The sequence below is a fragment of the Monodelphis domestica genome, chromosome 3 (assembly GCF_027887165.1).
Source record: "Monodelphis domestica isolate mMonDom1 chromosome 3, mMonDom1.pri, whole genome shotgun sequence".
NCBI lineage: Eukaryota > Metazoa > Chordata > Mammalia > Didelphimorphia > Didelphidae > Monodelphis > Monodelphis domestica.
The window spans coordinates 302,173,161-302,191,767 of NC_077229.1; the positions used below are offsets into that span (position 1 = coordinate 302,173,161).

The 18,607-nt window shown below is 37.7% G+C and overlaps 1 protein-coding gene across 1 annotated transcript in view; it reads left to right on the forward strand.

Moving 5' to 3' along the window:
* The window catches only part of RP1 (RP1 axonemal microtubule associated), a 375,431-nt gene that overhangs the window by 347,458 nt on the left and 9,366 nt on the right, over window positions 1-18,607 (forward strand). Inside the window, exons 26-27 of the mRNA XM_007487226.3 lie at window positions 9,196-9,350; window positions 12,801-12,879. Coding sequence (XP_007487288.3) covers window positions 9,196-9,350; window positions 12,801-12,879 — 234 coding nt within the window. The remainder of the gene's footprint in view (window positions 1-9,195; window positions 9,351-12,800; window positions 12,880-18,607) is intronic.

The window sequence follows — 18,607 nt, forward strand, 5'->3', positions numbered from 1 at the left end:
TCACTGCCATTGCCTGATCTGAAAAAAAGAATATGATCTCTGAAGTTCCCCCTTTTAGCATGTTGCGTATCTCCTTAGTATTTAACTTGGAGACCTGATGGGAAGGCTTGGGGGGGGGTGAGAATATTATCAGACTGAGTAGGGGTCTGGGCAGAGGCTAGTGGTTTATTCTGATTATTTTTGCAAAGCTATGCAGGTCATTAATTTTATCAAAGAGATACATTGAATTCCAGGCCTTGAGTACCATTGTGCTAGGCTGAATCAGCGTCTTGGCCCACAAACCTTAAGTGAAGTCTGAAACTGAAATTTCTCCACATGTTTAATGCTGTATCTCATTTACCATCTGCTTTTGAGTTCTAAATTCTTTGGGCAGTTTATATGAACTTGATTACACAGCAGTGCGTGCTTAAAAGACTTAACTCTTAGAAACCTGAGAGAAAACAAATTACAAATATGCTAATTAGAAAAATAAGATATTTTTATAATACTGAGAGATTTACAATGTGCTTTTCTAACAATAAACCCACAAATCACCTACTATAGGTTGTATTAATGCTGATGAGGATGATGATGGTGGTGGTGAAACTCCCTGACTCGTTGGGAAGGCAAGCAATATGGTATCAACTATCCAAATGAAATTATGCAAAACGTTTCCATATTTGTCATGTTGTAAAAGAATACGCCCCCCCCAAGAAAAATGATGAAATTGATAAAAGCATGCTTCAGTCTGTGCTCAGAGTTCATCAATTTTCACTCTAGAAATGGATAGATATTTTCATCATGAATCTTTTGGAATGGTCTTGGATCACTGTCTTAATCAGGATTTATGTCTTTCACAGTTGATCATCTTTACAATCTGAATGTTTCTGTATATAATGTTCTCCTGATATACCTCACTTCATTTTGCATCAGTTCATATAAGTCTTCCAATGTTTTTCTGAAATGACCTTGCTCATAATTTCTTATAGTACAATAGAATTCCATCACCATAATATAACACAGCTTGTTGGACCATTCCCAATTGATGAGAATCCCCTCGATTTCCAGTTCTTTACATCACAAAAAGAACTGCTATAAATATTTTTGTAAAACTGAGTCCTTTATTTCTTTAATTTCATTGGGATATAGACCTAGTAGTGGTATTGCATGAAGAGTTTTGAAGCATTTTGGAAGCAGTTCCAAAATATTCTCCAGAATGAATGGACTAATTTACAACTCTACCAAAAGTGCATTAGTATCCTTCTTCTTTCATTTTCCCTCCAGGATTTGTCATTTCCCCTTTCTGTTAAGCTGGCTAATCTGATTCACATGAGATGTTTTCTCAGAGTTGTTTTAATTTACTTTACAGTAATCAATAGTGATTTAGAACATTTTTTTCATGTGGCTATTGATAGCTTTGATTTCTTCTTTTGAAAACTGTTCAAATCCTTTGACTATCAATTAGGGATTGATTTTTACTTTTACTTCATCATAGAAAACTGATGTAAATCCCACATTTTCCTGCTTTCCTTCAAATTTTAACTACTTTAGTGTTTTGTCCAAAAACCTTTCAATTTCATGTAATCAAAAGAATCATTCTTTACTTTCTATGATCCTTTCAATAGCTTGAGTTATCATAAACTCTTCCTTTATCTATAGATCCAACAGGCAAAATTTTCTCTGCTCCCTTAATTTACTTATGGCAACAACCTTTATGTCTAAATCCATTTTTACTGCATCTTTGTATTCCTTGTGAAATGTTGAACTATGCCTAGTTTCTTCCAAACTACTATTTGGTTTTCCCAGACAATTTTGTCAAATGGCGAGTTCTTAACTTCAAAAACTTGGATCTTTGTATTTGTCAAATACTAAAGTGTTACAGTCATTTGCTCCATCCCATCAATCTACCACTCTATTTCTTAGCCAGTACTAGTTTGTTTGAGACCTGGTATTGCTGAGGCATTTTCTTTTACATTTTTATTTTCATTGGCTTCCTGGAGATCTGTAACATTTTATTCTTCCAGATGATTTTTATTATATTTTTCAAGCTCTACAAAATAATTATTTTGTAGTTTGATTGATATGGCACTGAATAAGTAAGGCAAAATTAGGGAGAATTGTCATTTTTAGTTTAATTGCTCGACCTAATCACGAGCAGTTAATATAATGCCAATTGTTTAGATCTTTGTGTGAAAAGTGTTTGATATAGTCCCTGATTTTGTCTTGGTAGGTAGACTTCCAAATATGTTATATTATCTGCAGTTATTTTAAACAGAATTTTTCTTTCAAACTCTTCCTGGTGGGTTTCATTGGTGGGATATAGAATTGTTAATGATATACATGTATTTATTAAATATCCTGCAATTTCGCTAAAGTTGTTCATTATTCACACACACACACACACACACACACAGCCTCCCAAAATAAAAAAATAAATAAAATGTCCTTGAATCTAGGAAATATTTTCTTTTTCTTTTTCTTTTTTTTTTTGGGAGGGTATACTAATATGCTTAGCACATAGTAGGCACTGAGTAAATGTTGGTTGATTGACTGACATTTTCCAAATGAGGAAACTAAAATGTAGAGCAGTTGAAGCTTGACTAAGATTAGGAATGATTAATTCTTTTTACAAACAGGATAATTTAAACCTGAGATTCCTGGTTCTAAGGCCACTGCTATTTCTATAGAATGTCTGACATCAATATATGCATAAAGGCCATGAAAGGGCAATATATTGTAAAAAATTTTTTTCATCTTAACAGTAATCACAAGGGAATGTGACTAGTGGCAGTTGTAAACACACCTAACAGTAACTTCAGTTTTTACCTTCCATAGGACCAGAATAATTAGAAAGGAGCATCCATGCAAGATACAGCTATAAGTAGGAATGTTTAGTGAAGTGGAAGTATTAAATATTTTCATACCTGTTTTTATATTATAATTAAAGAAAATATTGTATTTGTCAAAAAGGAAAGTAGGAGAAGATAGGGAAAAAGTTTCCTAACACACACTGGGTAGAATTCTACTTGAGTAGGTGAGGAGTTTCCTTAGGACTGTTATCTTGTGATCATTCCAATTGATACTCTTTATAGTTTTCCATATCATAACAATCTGCCTCAGTTATGGAGGGACAAGTATTATGAATTAAAATACTATCTAAGTAGATCTGATTACTACTGGTATATGATTGCATTGAAATACTATTATGCTATAAGAAATGATCAATAAGATGATCATGAAAAACAGGGAAATATTTCTTATCTGAAATGAAGCTAAGTGAAATGAGTAGAATCAGGAGTACATTGTACATGGTAACAGCAATAATATGTGATGCAAGTGAACAGGACAACTCCAAGGGATTTATGATGAAAGATAAAATATAACATCTATTTTACATATCTATATCTATCCTCATATCAAGATATAATGTAATAATAATATAATAAAAAGAAAAATAGACATGAAAAGAAATGATGGAATCTGAATACATTGAAGCATAACATTCTTCATTTTATTTTCTCCATGAAATTTTCTCTAATGTAAGTGATATATATGTAAATATATGTATGTATATATATATTTTATCACACAAAGAACATGGAAATATGTATTGTACAATTACTCAAGTACAACCTATGTCATATTACCTGCTGTTTTGGGGAGGGGGTTGGATTTGGAAGGAGGGAGAAAACATGGATTACAAAATATCAGAAAACAATTAGTAAAAATTGTGTTGCCATGTAATCTGGAAAAAATAAGTTTAAAAAATGGGAGAGAGGAAGAAAGATCATTATACAGGTATGTTGTTCTTAGAGAGAATAGACCTGGATGCTAGGAAGAGAACGCTCTTGGGAAAGATGCTTAATCACATCCACATATTCCATTAAGAGAGATATCATTAGCACTGACTAGAAGAAGAAAAAGAGATCATTAATGGAGTTGCATGATGTTGAAGGAAACTGAAGTAGATATAGGTTGACCTGACATGAACAGTAATAATCCTGTCAGTTCAACTGCTACATAAATGAGAATCAAGGTCTGTTAACTGAAGATGGATACTGAAGAGGAGCAGCATTTTATCTTTTTTTCAGTAAAATGTAGAAACAATTTTTGGCAATTTTTTTTTGACATTTTAGGATTCAGCTTTTCTCTCTCCCTCCTTTCCCTCACCCAAGGTGGTAAATAGTTTAATATAGGTTATACAAGTTATATAAGCTCTTTCATGCAACACTTATTTCCATATTGCTCATATCATGATACAATACAAATTCCATGAAGGAAATAAAAAAGAAGATGGTAGGTTTTGATCTGCAGTCAGACTCCAACATTGCCTTCTTTGGCTGTGGATAGCATTTTTCGTTTCCCTCTGGGGTTATCTTGGAAACTTGCTTTGCTGATAATACCTTAGTGTTCATGGTTCATCATTTTATATTTCTGTTATTGTATTCATTATTCTCCTAGTTCTGCTACTTCACTTAGTATCAGCTCATCTACATCTTAACGGGTTTTTTCCTGAACTCATTTAGTCATTTCTTATAGCTCAATACTATTCTTTTATAACTAACTATATACCACACCTTGTTTATCCATTCCCCAACTGATGAATAATACTTCTAATTCTTTGTCCCTATGAAAAGAATCGCTAAATATATTTTGTAACAGGGAGGTCCTTTCCCCTTATCTCTCATCTCTTTGGGATTCACATCCAGTATTAGTCAAAGGAATAGTATTATTGCCTATTGGTTTCATATTGCTCTCCAGAATGGTTGTATCAGTTCACAGTTCCACCAACCATATGTTAGCATCCCTATTTTCCCACATCCTCTTGAACATTTATCATTTTCCTTTTTGTCATATTAGCCAAACTGATAGATGTAAGGTGGCATCTCAGAGTTCTTTTAATTTGCATTTCCCTAATCAACAGTGATCTTTGGCATCTTTTCATATGACTATAGATAGCTTTAATTTATTCTTCTGAATACAGCCTATTCACATCCTTTGACCATTTTTTGATTGGGTATTGCTTGTATTCTTTCAATTTTTACCCAGTTTTCTATATATTTGAGAAATATTTGCAACAATTCCCCCCCCCCCAAATTGTTGTTTCCCATCTAATTGGTTGTGATTTTACCTTTTTCATTTTTGATACTAGTAATTTGTTCTTTATTTTATAAAATTAAAGTTAAAGAATGGTTTACCTATTTTATTTTTCTTAAACCACTCCTTTTTCTTAAATATTAGTTAAATAATTTTTTACTTTCAGTTTTATTAATGTCTCCCTTAATTTTCAGAACTTTTGATTTGTTTTTTGATTGGAGGTATTTAATTTGTTCTTTTTTCCTAATTTTTTAAAACTTATGCCTAATTCATTGGTCTTCTTTTTTTCTATTTTATTGATATAAGCAATTAGAGATACAGATTTCCTCTAAATGTAACTTTGGCTGCATCCCATCAGAAATTTTCCCATGTTGTCTCCTCATTGTCATTAAAAAAAATAAAATCCTTGATTGTTCCTATTATTTGTTCTTTTACCTAATTGTTCTTTAGGACGAATCATTTAGTTTTCAATAATGTTTGGTCTTTCTGCTGCTCTTTATTGAATGCAACTTTTATTGCATTTTAGTTGGAAAGGGATGAATTTAATATTCTTGCTCTTTTACATTTGGTTATGAGGTTTTTATATCCTATTATATGGCTAATTTTTTTGTGAAGATGCCATGTACTGCTGTGAAAATACATGTCTGTCTTTTCTTTTTCCAAATTAGTTTTGTCTAGGGGGCTATCATCTCAAACATTTCTAAAGTTCTATTTATATCTTGAACTTTTTCCTTGTTTATTTTTTGGCTAGATTTATCTATTTCTGAGAGAAGTTTGAGGTCCTATTATAGTAAAAATTTACTATATATTTCCTCCTGTAACTCGTATCTTTTCCTTTAGAAATAAGGATGGTATGCTATTTGGTATGTAAATATTTAGTATTGATATTGTTTCATTATCTATGGTGCCTTTTATCAAGATGTAATTACCTTCCTTCTCTCTTTTGATTAGATTGAGTTTTACTTTTGCTTTGTCTGAGATTATGATTGTTACCCTTGCTTTTGTTTTTAACTTTAGTTGAGACAGAGTAGATCCTACTCCAGCTCCACATTTTAACTCTCTGTTTGTCTCCCTGCCTTAAATATGTTTCTTCTTGTAAACAACATATTATAGGATTCTAATTTTTAATCCACTCTGGTATCCTTTTCTCTTCTCTGGATGATTTACTACCATTCACGTTCATAATTATGATTACTAATTATGTTTCCCTTCATCTTACTTTCCCCTTCATTAGTCTTCTTTCTTTCTCCTTTTTGACTTTCTTTGTTTTGTTTTGAGCAATTGCCTCTCCCAATTTGTCCTTCTTTATGTCCATCCTCCCCTTCTCTCATGTCTCTTACCTTCCTACTTCCTTTTTGGGTAATGTAGATTTCTCTAACTGACTTAGTGTATGTGTTTTTCACACTTTAAGTTGATTCTGAGGAAAGCCTCTCTCCCATCTTCTTTTCCATATAAGAGTATGCACCTCTCCATTAGAGAGAGTATATTCTCTTCAGTCTTCCCCTTTTTTCATCTTGTTTTTTTCTTTCCCATCTCTTGATTTTTTAAAAAGTGAATTTCTTAAGTATCTTAGGCATGTTAGGTGTCCTGAATACTTTAAGTTCATTGAGTATCTCAAGTATCATTGGTATCTTAATTCTTTCAATTACCACCTTCTCAAATATGAATGTACTCAGTTGAACCTTATTGAAATCCTTAAGCTTTCACTTTACCCTTTTACACATACCTTGCATGTCAATTTTGCTCATTGGATTTTCTTTTTAAGCTTTTTTTTTTGGTTAAGAAAATTTGATCTTCATTTATTTCTTTGAATGTCAACTTTTCCCCCTCTAGTGTTATGCTCAGTTTTTCCTTGGTATATAATTCTTGGTGCTAGTCCTAGATCTTTTGCCTTTCAGAATATTCTATTTCATAGCTTTCAGTTCTTTAAAGTAGAAGCTGTTAAGTCCTATGTAATCCTGATTATACCTGCAAAACATTTTAATTCATTCCTTATGTATATTTGTATTACTTTTTCCTTGACCTGCAAGGAACTTGTTGATAAAGGTCCTGGGATATTTTATTTTAGGTTCTTTTTCAATAGGTAATCAGTGGATTTTCTAAATTTTTATTTTCTCTTTTTCTTTGATGATAACAAGGCAATTTCCCCTGATGATGTCTTACAATATTGTGTCTAGACTTTTTTGTACATGGTTTTGGGATTTTCAATTTTTTTTATTTTTTCATCCTTTTTGATTTTTTCTTATTGTTTTCTAATGTCTTAAGGGTTCATTAACTTCTATTTGTCGAATTATTATTCTTAGAAGTTGTTTTCTTCCTTGAGTTTTTGTATTTCCTTTTCCATCTGGTCAATCCCTGGCTTTAAAAAATTCTTTTCCTTTATGAAGACAAAGAGCAAGGTATAAACACAGAAGAAGGTTGTGAGAGCAAAGCAAATACATGCAGAGTCCAAAGGAAAAATGTGAATTTGACACAGATTCTGGAAGAGCTCAAAAAAGACTTCAAAAGTTAATTAATAGAGGTAGAGGGAAAGTGTGTAAGAGAAATGAAAGTGATGCAAGGAGGACTGAAAGTGATGCAAGAAGAGATGGGCTAATTGAAAAAGGAGAACAAAATACTGACAGAAAGATCAGGTCTTAAAAATCAGCATTCATCATCTAGATACTAATGATTTCATGAGAAATAAAGAAACAATAAAGTAGAATTAAAGGAATGAAAAAACAGAGGAAAACATGAAATAACTTACTGAAAAAACAACTGACCTAGAAAGTAGATCTAGGAGAGACAAGGGCTGGGGTTATTCTCTCTTTACATCCCCTACCACTTTGCTACCTCAGGTGTTCTACTGCCATGTGGGAGTAGGTTTCCTTCCATAATCAACATCATAATCATAACAACTCCATTTCATTTTATTATGGAGTATTTTAGAATATGGAATTATCTTTATCTACTCATCTCCCATTTCTTATAATGTTTTGGAGAAGACAATGAGTTCTGAAAGTCTGTGTCATTGAAGTACAAGTCCTGGGAGGGATCTACCAATGGCTTCTCATAAACATTCAGTATACTAATCATTCTATTTTCAGAGGATCTCCTGGGATCTTTTGGGAGAGACTAATAATGAGGTTAGCCATAGAGTGATGATACCTGCTCTCAAAGACAATTGAACAAACTATAAAAGGTCATGATCACCAATGTACTGAGGACCCAAATCACTAAAAATTAAAAATTCTCAAAGCTTTGAAATTATGCCGTGTGATAAAACTTTTTTGGTTCTGTTTTGTAACATTTCCCTGCATAAGCAGATTTGTCTTTTTAAAGGTCGTGCCTGATGGTAACACAGGAAAATGTTCCTCACTTACATTGTTTTCCCACTTCTTGCATTTTTATGTCTCAGTACTTTGGAAAATGTTAATGGGAATTTCTATGAATGCATTTGCACAATGATGAGTAGAATGAGTTATAAAGAGTTCAGAAGCCTTTGTATTCAAAGATACTCTCTCTGTCCAAGATATTATTCATTTTTAGCAGTATTAGTAAGGATAACCTCATTCCTAATTAATGCCTTTTTATTAACATCTTGGAAATTGCCCTAAACCTAGGGTCAAATTTCCTGAGTTATAATCTGCTGGTTCCCCTCTAGACTCTTTTTTAAAGATTGTATTTAAATTTGCAGCTTTTCAGGATCTCTGTATTTTTCTTCTCTCTCAAGGGCTATTAAAAATCCCCATTATTGGAATAGTAATCTCCATGAAGTAGCAGCATGAATGACCAGCTGTGATTAGAACAGCCAAACTTCAGGGGGAAAAATTGCCACTTTCATCTAATTAAGAGAGAATTTTTTAATATAACTCCCTCTAATAACTGGAAAAAGTGTAGTGGTTATTGAGAGAGCATAATTGCTAGCAATAATTATTTTGAAGCAGGAGTTTCAGGAACAGCTGGGAGACTCTGAATTGGGTTAGAAAAAAAAAAAAGCTTTGGGTCCAAAGACCTTTCAGCACCTTATAGAAAGTGAAAGCATTTTCTAATTCCTTTCAAAGTGAGTTTTAAGTAGGTTTAAAAGGAGAAGAAAGTAGAAATTAGTAAAATAATAGTGTATACTTCTGACATTTTTAGTGGTGATTTATGAGATTCATGTCTACACTGGATCAAAGCTGGGTGCTGAAACTGACTCTAATGTGTTAATCAACCTTATTGGAACCAGGGGAGATTCTGGGAAACGAAGGCTTCATAAGTCTATGAATAACCAAGTCAAGTTTCAACAAGGACAGGTAAAGAAATAATGCTTTCTTACCATAATCTTGACTGTTCTGCTCCTTCCCAAATGCCAGTTTTTCATATGCATTCCCTGATGGAAGCGACATATCCCACTTTTCTCAATATTAAACTCATATATCACTTATTTTCCAGACAGTTCATTGAAGAATTCTCACCTTTGCCATTTATTGTAATTATTTTATCATATTATTGGCCTCTGGTTTAGGAGTTGAAATATATGAATTCTAGTCCTAGTTCCATCTCTGGGAATCTGTGTGGCATTGTTTAATTATTTTCAAGACCCTTTTTGGTGTTTTCTTGGCAAAGACACCAAAGCAGTTTGCCATCTCCTTCCCCAACTCATTTTATAGATGAAAAAAAAAAAGAAAACCTGATGCAAACAGTGATTTGCCCGGGGTTACACAGCTTGTAAATGCCCGAGGCTAGATTTGAACTTGGGTAGATGATCCTTCCCAACTCCAAGCTCAATATTTTATTCACTGTACCACCTAGCTACCCCTTCTGATACTTGGACATGCCCACAAATGTGATGGATTATCCTGAAAAGTAGGGACATGAATTCAGAGCTAAAAGGAGTCTTGAGAGATCATCTAGCCCAGGGTTTATTACACTTATTTTATATCCTAGATCCCTTTGGTAGTATGGAGAAGTCTATGAGCATCTTATTAAAATATTTTTAAATACATAAAACATATAGAATAAGTGAGACTAGATTTGAACTCATGAAGAGGAGTCTTCCTGACTCCAGGCTCAGCATTCTTTCCACCATGCCACCCAGCTGTGCAGAATTACAACCTGTGATTTTGTGATCTCTTCTCAAACTATCTGTTGATTTATTACTGTGTGATTATCCTAGATGCTTGGAATACACAACTTTTACATCTCTGCTGCTTAAAATCCATTGCTTCTTCAGTTCAAGTATCATTATCTAATTTTTCCTGATATTTCTAATTGCTAACACCCTCCCTAACTACCTCACAGTTAAATGCATATATTTATATATAAATAATATATACCACATTTGTCTATATGTTACATGTTGAATATATTGTAACACATATAATATATATTTTATGTGTATATATTATATATTGCATATATATAAATGCAATATCTACCAATACAATGTTGATTGAAGAGGGGAGTGACATGGCCAGGGAACCTTTTAGTAAAATTGCTTAGGCAGCTGAGGAGAGGATGAATTGGAATGAGACGTGATGATACAGAGAGATCATGTAGAGGGCTACTGCAGTAGCTGAGAGCAGTTGTGTGAGTAGAGACACAGGACACAGGAGATACGATGATGGTAGAAATAACAAGAATCGGCAAAATATTGGACATATGGTGTAAATGAGTACAAATGCTTGAATAAGAAAGCAAGATAGAGACCATGGAGGCTTCTGATGCTCTCCATAGTAATAATAAAGATTGGAAGATGGAAGGGTTTTTCTTGAAAAACAATGAGTTATATTTTAATCATGTTGAGTCTCAAATGCCTATTGGATATAAAATTCAAGGTGACCAAAAGGCGATTCTTGATATCAGACTGGACCTCAAGAAAGAGGATAATGCTGGGATACATGGATCTGAGAATCCTCTATAGAGAAATAATTGAACCCAAGGCAACTGATGAGAACACTAGATGAGATAGAACAGAGGAAAAAGAGAAGGTGCTCTAACGCAGAACCTTGTTGATTATTACCCAGAGTTAGGGATGATATGACCTGGATGACAAAATTTAGAAGGAACTGTCAGGTCTATAGAATCACTGGAGAGAAAGGGCAGTGCCATGAAATCCTAGAGAGGAGAGATATTAGGAAAATGAACCCCAAAGAGGTTAAAATACTTACCCAGGGATACTGAAATAAGGTAGATAGTCTTGATGGTAGTTTGGTCGAGGTGAGATATCAAGGTTTGGTGGCTCTTGATAACCCAGAGTGAAGAGAGGCCTTGCAGGCCTCCTCCACAGGCCCAGTTTATCTATCTGACTCTTAGACCAGTTAAAAAACAAAGACAGGGTTTTATTTGAATCTCGGTAAGCTGGATGGGAGGATTAGGGAATAGGATGACCTAAATCTAAATTTTCTAGCTAACCCAAACCCCCTTCTAAGTAAGACTCCTGCAAAAGGCTATCTTCTGGTTTTCTGGCTGCCTAATTCACTACTCTGACTGTCTAAGATTTTCCCCAGCTATCTTACTACCTGACTAAAATCCTCCCAGATAAGTTTGGTAAGGTATATCATTAGATCAGGTAGGCTCAGTCTTTATTTCATGGACCCACGTTGGCAGGTTAGGCCCAAGATGGCTGTAGACCTGGTCTTCCTTCACTGGCTGGCCAGACACAGTGCTCAGAGCAGCTGGAAACACTCTCTCAGGATGCTGGACTCTCGAGTAGATGAAATAGTAGACAGACTTGTTCAAACTGGACTCCAGGACTGGTAGCTTCAGCTCTATGGGGATTGTTGGAAATTTCCCCATTTCCAACATTAGGTAGGGAGGGTCCTTCTCCTCCCTACCTAAGATTACTTTAGGACAGAAACCTTTTGCTGAACGGTCTGAGGACTAAGAGGTGGTTGGAGAGTTTTTGCTCTGAGAGGTTGTGCTCTGAGAAGCTTGCTCTGAAGGAAGCTGGAGGTGGAGGCCCCTGAGACTGTTTCTCCATTTTGGTCACGTGAGTGATAGGGCCTGATCTTTCCTTTGCCTCAGCAATCTAAGGGCTTGGGACTTTTGGCCCAGCCTAAACAGAGGGGGTATTTAAGCCCTATTCCCTTCTCTCTCTCTCTCTCTCTCTCTCTCTAATACTTTTCTTCCTCCTGTTTGTAATTAAACTCCATAAAAGGTTGATTGCTGACTTGAGTTTTCATTAAGGAATTACATAGCTGAATTCCTTGGCGACTTTAAATTAATATATATATCAGTCTTTTAAAGTGATTTCCTTGTCACAGGATAAGAAACCAAATCCCCATTTTGCTGACACAGAAGGCAAGCATCAGGAAGTTGTATCTTCAAGCTCTTCCAGAAACAGGAAACCAAAAGGCTCAAGTTCTCTCCGTGCCCACTTTTATCATGTCCCAGATTCCAGAACTGAGCCTATATCGTTCCATGGCATGTGGCAAGGTCCCTCTTTGCAAACTTTCCTCTCTGCAACCTTTTGCAAACCATTTCTTTCCTTTTCTCATTACAGTACAGACACGATAAGTAGAAGAACCAGTGTCAGGACTCAGAGACAGGAACGTATATTAACTGTTGAAAAAACACCCTCATGTCTAGTTTAGCCGTAGGTTATCTGGTTGTTAACCCCTTCCAGACAATTTATTTAAGAATGTTATTTAGGTTAATGTTCATTCAGAGATAATGAAGAATTGACACATAGAGACCAGTTTAAGGCTTGCAAAGCATTATACATACTTAATATACCTTCAGTTTATCCTTTCATTTTATAGGTGGACATCTTTGTCATTAAGTCTGTGTCTCTTGGAGAACTGAAGAAAGTTCTGATTAGTCATGATGGGACTGGTCCAGGTAAGAATCAATTTCCTGATGAGAAAGCTTATTTTGCACTGTTCTGTTTAGCAAAAAAGTCAGGTTATAATAATGACAAGAGTTTAAATAGCAATGCTTGCATGACCAGTGATAGAGAAGTAGCTTTTATGCCAGTTATATATGGACATAACAAGTAAAGCTAATGTAAAAATAGAATTCAACATTAAGCATTTAGAAATACATTGGTTACCTGATAGGTGTGACTAGGAATCAGGAAACATGGATTTGAATGATGACCTTGGGCAAGTCCCTTAACTTTTTAACCTCAGTTTTCTCATCCAAAAGCTGGGGTCAGTACTATTTCTATTACCTATTTTGCATTGTGAGAATCAAATGAGAGAATGGCATTACAAAATCACATATCTAGAAGTGGAAATGATGAGAGAAAATTTAATGCAATCCCCTTATTTTATAAGATAAGAAACAGGCCAAGAGAGGTTAACTTGTTCTAACATTATAAAGTATATAAAGTGCTTTATGACCACAAAAGACTACATAAACATGAGTTATTATGACCTGATAGTACTTTGCTATTTACTATCACCAAGGATTAAAAGCAATTGTCAATGAATTGTTTCCAGGCATAGGACAAACACTTTCCTATCACTGTTAATACTATGACTTCTATTACTAATTATTGCTTCATTTATGTAGTACATTATAGTTTACAAGGCACTTTAAATATATTAGCTCATTTGATCCTCACAAGAGCCATTGCAAATATTAATATCCTCATTTTATCAAAAAGGGAAGTGAAGCTTAGGAACATTACCTGATTTTTCTGAGAGTCACACAGTCAGGGAACAGAAAATTTGGATTTGGATTTAAATCTTTTAATTCAAAATTCATTGTCATCTTTATAATGTCACATGGGTTTTATAAGGATAACATAGCTTTGGGCAAAAAGAAAAGTAAACTATTGAAATGAGGGGAAGCAACATGAAAACAGCATTTAAAAGAAAGTAGGTTTTTTTTTTTCAGAACAATTAAGATGAAAATATAGAAAAGAGAAAGAAGCAGGATAAGGAGAAAATAAGGTTATAAAAGGAATTCAAGATGATCAAGAGGTAACTTGGAAAAACAGACAAAAATACAAGTTTCAACCAAGGGAAGCAAGAACAATTGTGCTCACCTTTGTGAATAGTGACAATTCCAGCTCAGTATTATTAAGATTGCATATTTTGAATTGTTCTCAGTCATGGGTCTAGGTTGGCACTGATTTCTTGATGCTGTCTCACTTAGTCACCTATGGCAGTAGTAGTGGTAGTCTCTCGGTGATCGAGAATGACAAGTGTCTTTGTGCAGTTTCATCTACGGTGTACCCTCATGTGGCTTTGGAGCCCAAAGGCTGAGGCGCACAGTTTGTGGCACATGGGGCATGGGACGCCAGTTGTTACGGGAGGTGCGGTTGTGGCCTGGTGTCGGCATTCACGCGCAGTGGCAAGACGTCGACGTCGCTCATCTTCAAAGGTGGTGGTGGCATGGTGAATGTGGGTTTGCCAGCTGCTTCTGTCAGAGGCAGAGAGTTCTAGTTGCTTTGGTGTAATGCCAGCCCACTTCAAGTTGGACTTTAGCTGATCCTTGAATCTTTTCTTTGGTCGGCCTTGTTTCCTGAGTCCAGCTGACAGTTCACCATAGAATACCTGTCTTGGTATTCGCTGTGGGTCCATGCGGATGACGTGTCCAGACCATCGTAGCTGGGTTTTGAGGACCAGGACTTCGATGCTGGTGGAGTTGGCTCTGTCGAGGACTTCCTGGTTGGTGATTCGGTCCTGCCATCGGATCCTCACGATTGACCAGACGGAGCATTGGTGGAATTGCTCCAGCTGTTTCATGTGCTTCAGGTACAGTGTCCATGTCTCACAACCGTACAGGAGCGAGCTGAGGACCACTGCGTTGTACACTTTGAGCTTCATCGCAGTGCTTACACCCCTGTGTTGGAGGACTTTGCAGCACAGCCGCCCGAGTGCCTGGTGGCCTTTTGGATCCTGGCATTAATCTCATGGTCTAGGGACCCGTCGTTGGCGATGATGCTGCCCAGGTACTTGAAAGTGTTGACGTTAGAAAGCTGCGTGCTGTCGATTGTAATGCACAGCTGGTTAGTTGGCCTCCCTGGTGCAGGTTGGAACAGCACCTCTGTTTTGCTGAGGCTGATAATCAGGCCAAACAGTTTTGTTGCAGGAGAGAACCTGTCCACAATTGTTTGAAAATGATTTTCTTGGTGGGCCATGAGAGCACAGTCATCTGCGAAGAGAGCTTCCAGAATGAGTCTCTCTGTTGTCTTTGTTTTTACAGTCAGGTGGCAAAGGTCGAATAGTGAGCCATCCAGTCGGTATTTGATGTAGACGCCCAGGTCTAGATCCATCACAGCATGTTGTAATACTTGGGTGAAAAATAGGTTGAATAGCACCGGAGCAAGGACACAGCCTTGTTTCACGCCATTGGAGATGTTGAAGTGATTGGAAGTCTCTTTACCATATAGGACTTCCCCTGTCATGTCGACATGAAAGAGCTGGATCAGTTTGACGAATTTTGCTGGGCAACCGAGCTTGCTGAGGATCACCCACAATGAGTCCCTGTTCACTGTGTCGAATGCCGTTGTCAGGTCTATGAAGACAATGTAGAGACTCAGGTTCTGCTCAAGGCATTTTTCCTTCATTTGCCTCACTGTGAAGACCATGTCGATGGTGCTGCGATCTGGTCGGAAGCCACATTGTGATTCAGGCAGGTTCTGCTCTGAAACAGATGACAGGAGTCTGTTGAGTATAACACGGGCGAGGATCTTTCAGGCAGTGGAGAGTAGTGAGGTGCCTCTGTAGTTGTCACAGGCTGCTCGTGAGCCTTTGTTCTTGTATAGGGCTACGATGGAGGCATCTCTGAGTTCTGGGGGCATGTCTTCCTCTTCCCATATGCTGGTCAGCACTATGTGGAATGCCTGGAGCGCCTTTCCATTTAAGGCCTTGTACACCTTGGTTGGGATCCTGTCTTTACCGGATGCCTTGCCTGCACTCATTTGTTAAATAGCTTTTTGGACTTCCTCTATTGAAGGAGGGACTTCAAGTTGTTCAATGGAGCAGTTTTGGGGGATCTGGTCAAGGGGGCTTTGGTCGACTGAAGAGGGTCGGTTGAGAAGCTGACTGAAGTGTTCTTTCCACCTGTTGTTGATGCCTTTTTTATCTTTTATGAGAGTGTCACCGTCAGAGGATAGCAAGGGAGTGGTGGTGGGTTTTAATGGCCCATAGACAGTCTTGAGGGCACTGAAAAATTGTTTGTAGTTTTTCATATCAGCAAACCGCTGGATTTCTTCTGCCTTTTTTTCCCACCATCAGTCTTGCATCTTCCTGATGTCATGCTGTGCTGTGGCTTGGAGAGACTTGAATCTGTCCTTTTTAGGAGCAGAGTTTGGGTTATTTTGCCACTCCATAAAGGCTTTGTTCTTCTTGCTCAATAGGTCTTCAATAGCAGTGTTGTTCTCGTGGAACCAGTCCTGGTGGTTGCGTTGTTTTGGGCCTAGGACTGCCTTTGATGTTTCCTTCACTCCGTTTCTGAACTGGTTCCATTTCTCGGTTGAGCTTCCAGTGAGTGGTCCCTTGGCAGACAGCTTGTTGTCCAGGCAGGACTGGAATGTTTGCAAATAAGATGGATCTCTAAGAAGACTCACGTTGTAAAATGCGCAAACTGTCTGGGCGCGTTTTGGATGGCGAGCACAATGTGCATTTGAAGAGTGGCTCTAACCAGTAGGTGGTCTGTCCAGCATTCAGCTCCTCTCATGGCTCTGGTGATCTTTACATCCTGGATGTCTCGCCGGCATACAATGATGTAGTCAATGAGATGCCACTGTTTTGATCTTGGGTACATCCACGCTGTTTTATATTTGTTCGCCAGTCTGAACACAGTGTTCGTGATGGTGAGTTCGAACTCTGAGCATTTGCTGAGTAGCATTAGGCCTTTGTTGTTCATTTTGCCCACACCGTGTTTGCTGAGCACTCCTTTCCATCTTTCATGGTCCTGGCCAATGCGGGCGTTGAAGTCTCCCAGTAGTATCAGCTTGTCATTGGTGGGCACTGAGTGCAGGGCGGCACTCAGGTCAGAGTAGAACTGCTTGATGGTCTCCTCTGTGCTGGTCAGTGTAGGGGCATATGCGCTGATGATTGTGGCATACCGGTCTTTGCTGAGAGGTAAAAGGATCTTCATGAGCCTCTCGCTGATGCCCACAGGCAAGTCTGGCATCTGTTTGAGCAAACTGGTCTTGATGGTCAGGCCAACACCGTGGATTCTGTCTTCATTTGAGGCTCTACCTTTCCAGAAGAAGGTGTATCCAGTGGTTCACTGAGTGATCCCTCTTCTGGTAAGCGTGTTTCGCTTATGGCTGCGATATCGATGTTATATCGTGCCAGTTCTTTACCGATTAGAGCTGTTCTTCTCTCAGGTCTTGGGGTATTCTCTCTATCAAGTAATGGTCCGTGGGCCGCCTACATGCAGGATTGTGACTACAACTGCCAGTGGTCACCTCCACCTGTTGCGACGTCACTTCCCCATCGCCGCAGGTCTTGAAGAGGGTGGACGGGGTTAGGATAGATGAGTGTGCACAAAAACACTTGTGCGTGAAGGAGATTTAAGTGGAAAAGTTGATGCACAGAGACAGTCCCACTCTCTCTCGTCATTGGAAGCCTGGGTCCAGTGGCAAGAAAAATTGTTACGTCTGGAGACTTCCTCAGCTGCATTGGATGGCCGTGTTGTCCTTTGTGCTCCAACATGCCCTAAGCACTCCACAGTGCTTTGCTGTGTCGCCATCTCAGCCGTTGAACCTTCTTATTGGTTTCTTCCGCCTATTCCGCCGAAGCAGTCTTCACATGCTGGGTGAGCAAAGCCCTGGTTCACCAGGGGTCAATGACCCGATGGCTACCCTCACAAGGTTTAGCTGGCCTGTCGAAGCCTTTGCCCAGGGTGTGGCTGCTGCCACATGCTAGCAGCTACTGGGAGCCACAAGTGAGAGCTGGGTGTCAGGTGGGGGTCAGAGGCTGGAGAGCTGCCTTAGGAGGGCACGACAAGCCCTGCATACCAGAGATACTACCCCTCCCTGAGCACTGCATACTCCCCTCACCTATGGCACAAGGTTCTAAAAGATCTAGGTGGGATTAGGCTAAGAATTGGCAGCCCTGACATATTGTGAAGCTAACTAGTTCATAGAACAAGAATGTTCAAAGAGCTGTTATTCCCTGAATTACAAATGCCCTTATTTGTTAATTCTGATGTTAACTCTCCAGGGAGGACTCTAATAAGCCATTTTAGAAGGCTAAATAGAGAAATAAAGCAATAATGGAGCCACTTTTTAGGAAAAGCTCTAGCGAACAACTTCTTGAAAGTAAAGAGAAGGGCAGTTTGCATGAGTGTCTGGATGTACTTGGAGGAAAAGGTAAGGGGAAATTAGGTGCCTTGTTTTGTATGTGACTCGTGCTTACATATCTGTGTATTTTCTCCCTTCAGTGGATGTAAGCACCCTGAGGGCAGACTTTTTCAATTTTATCTTCTCTTTGTCCCCAGTGCCTAGCATATAGTGTTGTTGCTTAATATGTAATTCTCAAGTCTTAATGACCCTGTTTGGAGTTTTCCTGGCAAAGAGACTGGATTGTTTTGCCATTTCCTTCTCCAGCTCATTTTATAGATGAGGAAAATAGGCAAAGGGGATTGGATGACTTGTCCAAGG